The sequence below is a fragment of the Engraulis encrasicolus genome, chromosome 3 (genome assembly GCF_034702125.1).
Source record: "Engraulis encrasicolus isolate BLACKSEA-1 chromosome 3, IST_EnEncr_1.0, whole genome shotgun sequence".
Taxonomy (NCBI): domain Eukaryota; kingdom Metazoa; phylum Chordata; class Actinopteri; order Clupeiformes; family Engraulidae; genus Engraulis; species Engraulis encrasicolus.
Window position 1 is genome coordinate 5,362,727 of NC_085859.1, and position 10,000 is coordinate 5,372,726.

Sequence of the window (10,000 nt, forward strand, 5' to 3'; positions counted from 1 at the left end):
CAAGTGAAATCTTTTCTAAAATCTATAAGGCACACAAGTATTTAAAATAATAATTAAGGCACACAAGTGTAAATCTCTTCTTTAAATCTTTAAGGCACACAAGGGTAAATCATTTCTAAAATATTTAAGGCACACAAGTATAAATCTTTTCTAAAATCTTTAAGGCACACAAGTATTTTAAATCTTTAAGGCACACAAGGGTAAATAATTTCTAAAATCTTTAAGGCACACAAGTATAAATCATTTCTAAAATCTTTAAGGCACACAAGTATAAATCTTTTCTAAAATCTTTAAGGCACACAAGTATTTTAAATCTTTAAGGCACACAAGGGTAAATAATTTCTAAAATCTTCAAGGCACACAAGTGGTGCATTCAGACAACATGACAATAAAGGCAGGAAGAAAGAGACCCGGAATGAAGCGTTGATTGATAAAACCTCCTCGACACCCTCCACTGCCTCCAGTAGTCACCACTGCCTGAAGTCTCCTGTCAGCGGAAACACAAACAGAAATACTTACTAGATAACACACACACACTCTGACACACACACACACTCACACTAGATAAGCAGAAACCCACTTACACTCCTCATTGGTGCAGATGAAGTTGAGTTGCTTGGTCTCCTGGAAGCTGACCCACTGGCCCCCGTGCTTGTCGACTGCTGCCACAGCGATGTCCAAGTCCGGCCCTCTGTGTCCACTGGAGGCGAAGTTGTCGTAGCAGACGGAGTATCCATTGATCCAGAACCAGAAGCCAAAGCTGCGGTGGTAGCGCAGGCCCAGCCACACGTGAGGAGATGAGGCTCCTTTGGCCCACCCCTCCACCCAGCGCTGGGTCTGCTCAGAGGTCACAGACACCAGGTCCACATGGTGCTGTCTGCAGTACTGCAGAGCCTCCATCCAGGTCTTGTTCTGATTAACCAGAACCAGCTTGTCTGAGGAGAAACAGAACGCCCATGTTATCAGTATACATGGCTTTACATAATGTTGGAGTGGGAGATACTACTACCACTTCTACTACTGCTGCTACTACTAATAAGAATAATAATAATAACAATAATAACAATAACATCTTACCACTGTTTGTAATGTTCACAGACTTGCTTTCTGAGGATGTAATTGGGCGATCTTCTCTCTCTCCCTTGCACTGGTACTGGCCTGCCTCTAGGGGGAGTGTGATGTTGATGGTCTGACTGCTCTTACCTATATCCTTGCTACCATTATAAACCCAGACATATCGAAGCCAGTCTGTGTAGTCTGGTATGTCACACCTGAGGGTGATGATATCTCCAGAGTAGAAGAGACTCTGAGGAGACACCACCTCCACTGTAGCCACAGGGAGATCTGGTGGAGGCCAAGACAAACACACAAAACAACTCCAGACTCAAGATAAAGCACAAAACATTTATCAAAAATGTAACTGAGATGTTCCCACTACACGACCAGTCTGTTAGCTCAGCTACAGGAGGGAGATTTACTAATGTTCCACGCCACACTCTGCTGGTTTGCCTCCGTTACCTATACTCACCATGATATGCAATGGCAGTGGGCAGACTGATGGAGGATGTCTCAGGGCGATCTCCTCTCTCTCCAGTGCACCGGTACTCACCTGCCGCTAGGGGGAGTGTGATGGTGATGGTCTGACTGGTCTCACCAGGAACTGGGCTGTTGTCCTTTCGCCAGACATACCGAAGCCAGTCTTTGTACTCTGGTATGTCACAGCGGAGGGTGACGATATCTCCAGAGTAAAAGGGAGGAGGAGGAGGGGACACCACCGCCACTGTAGCAGTAGGGCGAAGATCTGTGGAATGAAGACAAACACTACATTCAGAAACAAAGAAATGGAAACAACTTGAACAAAACCTTCATTTGTTGTGTTAGCTGTGGTCATCAACCCAAATAGGTCAAAGTTGCACAGGTGTGATTCCCAGTCTGAGGTGCTGAGAGCTGCAGGTGAACAGTAAGTCTGGCCATCACATCATAAGGCTCTCAGCAGGCTTGCTGTTGGATACGCGAGCGTGTGCATGATTCCTTCATGAGCGCGTTAACATGCGTATATAATGTCAATTTCGCGCGCGTTGGACACGGCAGCCAAATGCGTGCGTCAGGTGCGATATCTTCAAACTCGCAGGAAGCATACCGCGGGCTTAACACTGGGTTGAAAGGTAGCAATCAGTAGCATACCACGGGCTTAACGCATCTGAATACATTTAATTATCAATAACAGTGTCACCTTCAGCAGCAGCCAAAGAAGAACCCAGACCTGACTGAATGACCCAGACCTGACTGAATGACCCAGGCCTGACTAGGGTTGCCAACTGTCACTGGCAAAAAAATACAGGACACTTCATTGAGAGTACTAGGGGTCTTCCCCCAGAAAAACAAAATCCTGCATTTTAACACATTTTAATGTCCTGTGTCTTGTTTCAGCTTAATAAGGAACCTGTACTTTTATCTTTACAGTTAATACGGGACGATTACGTATTTCAAAGGGCGGTTGGCAACCCCATCCGTGGTGGAATGCCTTAGCATGCTGTACCACAGCACCACCCATATGCTTTTATATGCTGCTGAGCTGAGGGCTGAAAGACTCACCTTTATAGCAGACAAAGCATCCATGGCGATCACAGGATACATCATTCCACACACCAGAGTGCCACATTACCACACAGAGCCCATGCAGACTGGAGTCTTCATTTGGTTGCCCAGGTGCCCAGTAGCGAAAGGAGGAGCTGCTGCCATCTGACCACTCCCAGACATCTCTGAACAAGCCGATCCAGGCATGGTCATCATCTCCTGTACCTAGATTTGTGATCTTGTTGTTCTCTGCCTGGTTCCTCACGCTGGCCAGGTCTGTGTGTTTCTCTCTGCAGTATCTCTGAGCTTCTGCCCAGGTCTTCTTCTCTTCAACCAGCACATAGGTGGAGTTTGGCCCTGTCATTATGACAATATGTCACCTGTTATTATGGACAATATGTCACCTGTTATTATGACAATATGTCACCTGTTATTATGACAATATGTCACCTGTTATTATGACAATATGTCACCTGTTATTATGACAATATGTTGCTGTATGTGATATGAGTAGCTGAGGAAACAAGCACAGTCTAACAGTCTGACATAACATGGCAGATGCATCTTTATGCACGAGCGATAAGGAAACCTAGGAGACATCTCACCATTGTAGCAAATGAAGGGACGTGTCCGAATGCAGCAGAGATCGTGCCACTTTCCATTCTCCAGGTCAATGCACCCACAGTCTTCTTCACCTGGTCTGCCGTTTGGCTGGCCTACATCTTCATCCCAGTTCTGGAACTCAGCCTCATTCTCTCCATAGAACCCATCGTCAGCCAGAGACCACTGCCACTTAGGACTGTCCCTTTTCTTCAGCCCAATCCAGACAGCATACCTAACACCTGCATCCTGTATCACTCTCCTGATCTCCTCTATGTCTGCCATGTTGTCTATGGTGGCCAGGTCAGTGAACTCATCTCTGCAGTACTGCTGAGCTTCTGTCCAGGTCTTCACCTTTTTCACCACATGGAACTGACGTGGCACAGAGGAGAGATCACACACACCTAGAAGGAGAGGGAGAGGGTGTGTGTGTGAGAGAGAGAGAGAGAGAGAGAGAGAGAGAGAGAGAGAGAGAGAGAAAGAGAGAGAGACAGAGAGACAGAGAGAGAGAGTGTGATTGAGAGATAGGTAAGAAATGAACCATGAGTACAGGAGTAATGGTTTTGACATGACCTGGGGGATAAGTAAGGGATAACGGCCGACGAGGTGACAGGTTATACGAAATTAATGGCGAGGCGGCGGCTCCGAAGTTTGGCGACGCGCGCAGCGCGGAGACAAAGTTGCCTCCGCCAAGCCATTAATTTCTATAACATGTCGACCTCGAAGGCCGTTATCCCGCTTATCTGCCGTTATGGTGGGGTACTTTCTAATCTATTATTGTCTGTAAAGTTGTAGGAACCATGTTCTATCAAGATAGAATTTTGCTGTGCGGGCGTCCAACTTGACGCGCCTAGAATCTTCGTTTGGTAGCCTGCCGACGCTGTGATTATTTAATTTTCCCTTGGCCATATACCACGGCGGGATGGAAGTTTAAAAACAAAAACTTGCGAAGCATTTCTACATGCTGAATCGACACATGTTGCATCACGCCTCTATTTCCCCCTGCTGATCATCACAGGCTACCTGTGAACTTCGTGCGTAAAAGAGAGAGAGAGAGAGAGAGAGAGAGAGAGAGAGAGAGAGAGAGAGAGAGAGAGAGATTCCCCACGCTAGGGTCATTTTTGATAACTCTCCCTTCCCCTTTCACACGTGTTCCTTCCCCACAAGAGGAGAGTAGCCTAATTTTTAAAAAAGGATGTTTTCATATCAATACCAAAGGGAAGGCAGCGGGAAATAGCCTACATTTTAAAAACCATGGGAGTGGAGCAGATGACGAGGTGACTCGTTTCGATACAATTGATGGCGAGGCAGGTGCTTAGAATTTCGGTACAGGGTATTTTTGTCATCTATTGCTAGGCCTATCTGTAAATTTGTAACCAATGAATTATGCCAACCGCAGAATATTTAGTGCGCACGTAATCGGACACGCCTCTATCAGATGCATGTAGTAGAACTTTTAGGGCGACAGACTTGACAACCAAATGCGATAGAACTGACGACTGGCTCTTGGCTTGACAACCAAATGCGATAGAATTAACGACTGACTCTCGACTTGATAAACAAATGCGATAGAACTAACGACTGGCTTTTGGCCATAGCAACCTGCAGTTTAGAATTAGTAACCTAACTTAGGCGCACGTTTGACGCCTGACAGGTTATAGGGAATTAGTTGCAACCCCATCAGCCAATCAGAAACGAGGATGCAGTTGCGTAGGCAGATAGGCCAGGTAATAGTATTTTTTTGTCATTTAAATTCCAGTGTACAATTGGGGCGTCAGCTTTGCCGGGCAACAGTCCATTCTTACCAGCATTGTAGCCTACCAGCATTACCATCATTGGCAACAAAAATCTACCATGGTTTTATGTAGTAACCATGGTCACTCTAAGTACTCTGAACCTACCATAGTATTACTATGGATTATTCATGCTTTTATGTAGTAACCATGGTCACTCTAAGTACTCTGAGCCAACCGTAGTATTACTATGGATTATCCAGGTTTTTTTGGGCAACCATTACACACACACACACACACACACACACACACACACACACACACACACACACACACACACACACACACACACACACACACACACACACACACACACACACACACACACACACACACACACACAGGCAAGTTAGGGAGTGAGGCTTGAGTCATGGTACTCTACTGTCCCCCATCCTCCTCCATGTGTGTGTGTGTGTGTGTGTGTGTGTGTGTGTGTGTGTGTGTGTGTGTGTGTGTGTGTGTGTGTGTGTGTGTGTGTGTGTGTGTGTGTGTGTGCAGGGCCGGTTCTGGCTTATTTGGTGCCCTAGGCGAGTTTGAGTTCTGGCGCGCCCCCCCCCCCTACCTTTGAAAGAAAAAAATATTTCTTATAGGCCTACCTTACAGAACACAAGAGTAATATCCGTAGTAAGCTTAACTAAATAGCATCAAGAACAATAACCGTTTTTCATCAAATGGATTTGTGGTTCTTTTTGACAGGCGACCAACACATCAGATTGAGTCGCATGAAAGTAGCTTCACTGTGTGGTGTGTTGGATGTGATGGTGGTGGGGCCCCCAACCCCAGATGAGAGGGAGGTTATCAATGTGTTTGAATTGTAACGTGAAATTGAAATGCCATAGAGTGATACAGTACATTTGCATGTAAAATGCATGTGTAGACAATAAGCCTACCAAGGAGGTCTGCATTGATCTACACTACCTACAGCATCACAAAGCATGGCAGCATAACAATTTTAATAAGCTACACATTTGTGCTGTCTTCCAAACCAATTTCATTTCTGGACTGGAAATGGTGCATTTGTGAGTAGGAGAATGAGAAGGGGGCTATCTGTGTGCTTGAACTGGAGGGACAGGGTGAGAGAAAGGGAGAAGAGCTGTCACGCCATGGGCGGCGCTATTAAGAGGCTAGGGGAAGCTTAGCTTCCCCAAAGTTGTCATAAGAAATAAATAAAATGAAAATTTTAAAATCACGGGGTTTTTTTATATCCAGCGATGGAGTGTAGCAGGCACACACAAGGAAACAGAACGAGGGTTTCCTGCTGAAGTGCCTATCCACCTTGTTAGTAGATCTAGCCTCGTTGCGGCGATGTCATGCTGCGGTCAACCAATCAGGTGTCAGTTCTACTGGCTTCAACAGAGCCAGGCGGTGAGAAGGGCTCGTGGCTTATGAAATGAAATCTGGAATGTTAAATATCTTGATAAAGCAATGACCTCTGGAATAAATTGGGATTCCACTGCATTTCATTTATAGATCATTCGTTTTTTTTCCACCAGCCATAGGTCACAATGTTGACATTTTCCTCTTTAGCATTCGTTATTCAACCACACTACATCTATCAAATGGATATAGCCTATTTGGCGAATCTAAATGGATATTTTGCCTCTATCTTCAAGTAACAGGAATTATTAATCTAAACAGGACAGAATAAGGTAGGAAATCTGTTTTTCCCCCTGATGTGCTCGCCGAAGCGCTAAGTTTACTATTTGGTGGCAATGTTGTTGTCAATGTTGTTATCGATGTAGTTGTCTCATTGAGAGTAAATTGTCTACTTGTCTTCCGTCTAACTAGCCATCACTTCAACGCAAAACACCTGTGCTATCCTGTCACCAAGCGAACACCACTTTCAAAAATGCACACCTTTCCTGAATTCATGGTGGCCTGCCAGGGTGGTTTAGTTACCATATGTAATGTAATATGTGTATAGGCTATTCGCTTGTGTTTGTTGGGCATCTGCGTGTGACTGGAGTGGACAGTACAGTGCGAGGCAACGAGAACAGTGTCTGGCTGCGCAAGCTACGTATTTGTAGAACCTAGTAAGCTAACACTTAGCTACGCTAGACAAGCTACATCCAATAGACATATTAAGCTAGTTACAAACATTTGGAAAATGTAGCAAACTACATTAAAAGCTACTTCAAGTAGAACTTCAATATTACAGGGTATTTGTATTATTTGGGCTGCAAAACTGACATCTGAAGACAGCCTGTTGGATATGAGAGCCCCATATGATGTTTTTGGGCATGTTAAAAGGGTATGCCACTATTTTGGGGCTTAATACAGTTATAATCGTCGTTCAGGGTTTATAAAGGTGGTAAAGTGTCTTATTTTTCATGTAAGCCGTTGTCTTGTTTTAAGACAAGTTAAAAGAGGGAATATGTCGCTAAGCTAGTGAAAGTCAATGTATCCGTGTAGCATTGTAGCATGCTACATGGATACATTGACTTTCACTAGCTTAGCGACATATTCCCTCTTTTAACTTGTCTTAAAGCAAGACAACGCTTAACATGAAAAATAAGACACTTTACCACCTTTATAAACCCTGCCCAACGATTTTAACTGTAATAAGCCCCAAAATAGTGGCATACCCCTTTAATGGTCAATCAGCTGGCCTTTTGCTCTCCTGTCTTCCCCCCGTGTGTGCGCATTTTGCATCGTCATTAGTTCTGCGAGTTTGATTGCGAGTTTTGATACCTGTCTGAGGTAGAGTGACCTAGCGCATGAAAATGTCAATAGAAACAAAGGTGTGGACAGTCGGGTGTATGATTTGATTGCTCGAGACATTTTTAGGAGATAAAAGTCCATGGTCCGGCAACTAGCCGTCTTCCTCTCCTGCCTGCAGTGTGTGTGTGTGTGTGCGCGCGTGTGTGTGTGTGTGTCTGTCGCGTTGGAGAGTTCCATTGGCGCACGAGCATCAAGACACATAGTTGCGCATGGAAATGTTCCGTTTTATTTGTTCATCATTTTGTTTTAACATCATATAATGTCATGCAGATAATTATCAAAAGTCGCGGTTAGGGCCTGATACAGTGCCCCCAGACCTTCCTACCACCACAGTTTCTCCGATGACGTTTGCATTCCCCCTCCCCCCCTTTTTTATTTTTTTAGCTTCCCCAAGAGTCTTGCTGTAGCGCCGCCTATGTGTCACGCTATTGAATTTCATAATATACAAAATATAATAGCCTCACTTGTCTGCTGTGCATGGTTCTGTTACATGATTAATGTAGGCTATGTCATTCTGGTCTGGAAAGTAATGTTTTTTTAAGCTTTAACAAGCAGGTAATTCATGTGGATGGAAGAAGATATGGGAGCTAAAATTTAACAAGCAGGTAATTCATGTGGATGGAAGGAGATATGGGAGCTAAAATTGTTTCAAACATTGCACCAGTCTTACTTTACATTGCTTGTCAACCTAAGCAAGTATTATGATATCAGGTGGGTGTTAGTGAGTAGTGAGTAGGCTACTAACAGCTACTTTACTGGATTTCATTGCTTGGCATACTTGGCTAATGTTAGCATGCTAACTAGCGATTTCTCTGATCAAAAGCAAAGCTCTTTTTCTCTCTAATTCCAAATAGTAACCTCATAACTATTAGGCTTTCCATAATCACAAACGGTTGCTGATTAAATCACATAGTTCCAAAACACCCTCTGAAACTCCTGCATCATGCAATGAGTGGTTTAATGAGAACATCATAATCTCCATCCAGCAGAGCAGCACTACTGTTTGCGCTTGCCCTCTCTGTCTCTCGAGTGAGTCTCCAAATTCAAAATAGAACGCACGCTGTCACTCGTCCCGCCCCCTTTCTCAGAACTGTCTGTTTATTGGTTCACAGACTTCCCAGAGACAGTTGGAAGCGATATTACTATTGGCTGAGGGGCGCTTTGCCGTGAGGAGCGCTTTCGCCACTCTTTGTTGATTGCGACTTCATAAAAAAAACCATCATATCGCAAAATTACGCATAGGAGAGCGCCATTTCGGCGCCCCTTCTTCACATGGCGCTCTAGGCGACCGCCTAGCCGGCCTATGCTAAAAACCGGCCCTGTGTGTGTGTGTGTGTGTGTGAGTGTGTGTGTGTGTTTGAGTTTAATGCAGGTAGAAAATGCTGTGTGTGTGTGTGTGTGTGTGTGTTCTGAGTTAGTGCAGGTAGAATGTGTTATGGGTAAAGTAAGGGTATAGTGAAACCATGGGCCGGCGGCCCGTTCACTCTTTGCTGAAAAGACTCAACTAAATCACAACAACATTGCTATGACGTTAGTCTCATTAGTGTCAGGTAACAGATTAAGAATTGATCATTATACTTTTGCTCACAGTAAGGTTTTAAAGCTTTATTTGGTCGTTATTTTTACTTTATTGATGACAATAGTATGAGAGGTGGACAGGAAGTGAATGGGTATAGAGACGGGGAGGGGTCGGCAAATGACCTGGGCCGGGAATGGAACTCAGGTCGGCCGCACGGCAGACGAGTGCCCCACCGGTTGGCCACGGCAGGGCCCACAGTGAGGTTATAACAGAGGCTCTGCACAAAGGGTTAAGGACCCCAGTAGGGTTATGATAGAGTCTCTGTACAATGGGGGTAATGACCCCTCATACTGTAGGCCTCTCATGGTTTATTACAACAGATCCGCTGGGCAGCATGCAAATATGACTAACACTCACCAGGCACACAGGAGAGAGAGAGAGAGAGAGAGAGAGAGAGAGAGAGAGAGAGAGAGAGAGAGAGAGAGAGAGAGAGAGAGAGAGAGTGAGAAAGAGAGAGAGAGAGAGAGAGAGAGAGAGAGAGAGAGAGAGAGAGAGAGAGCAGTCGTCCACATGCATCAGGTGTCTTGTGATTTTTCTCCCTGCACCTCCATCTATGGCTGCAGTACCTAATAACCCCACATTGCTCCAAGGAACCAATAGTTATAAGTCTAATATCTGTAAGCTGCTTTGGATAAAAAAGCCTCAACTATATCACAACAACATTGCTATGACATTACAGAGAGCCTCAAGAAACAGATTAAGAATAGGTACACTGGTACAGGTACAGGAA

At 44.8% G+C, this 10,000-nt stretch overlaps 2 protein-coding genes across 2 annotated transcripts in view; one reads left to right on the forward strand and one right to left on the reverse strand.

Annotated features, from left to right (window-relative positions):
• The window catches only part of LOC134445559 (macrophage mannose receptor 1-like), a gene marked incomplete at its 5' end in the record, with an annotated part of 8,366 nt that extends 4,778 nt beyond the window's left edge, over positions 1 to 3,588 (reverse strand). The window contains 2 exons of the mRNA XM_063194607.1: positions 585 to 935; positions 3,183 to 3,588. Of these exons, the coding sequence (XP_063050677.1) occupies positions 585 to 935; positions 3,183 to 3,588 (757 nt within the window). The remainder of the gene's footprint in view (positions 1 to 584; positions 936 to 3,182) is intronic.
• The window catches only part of kcnip3a (Kv channel interacting protein 3a, calsenilin), a 206,924-nt gene that overhangs the window by 134,939 nt on the left and 61,985 nt on the right, over positions 1 to 10,000 (forward strand). The gene's annotated exons all lie outside the window — the stretch shown is intronic.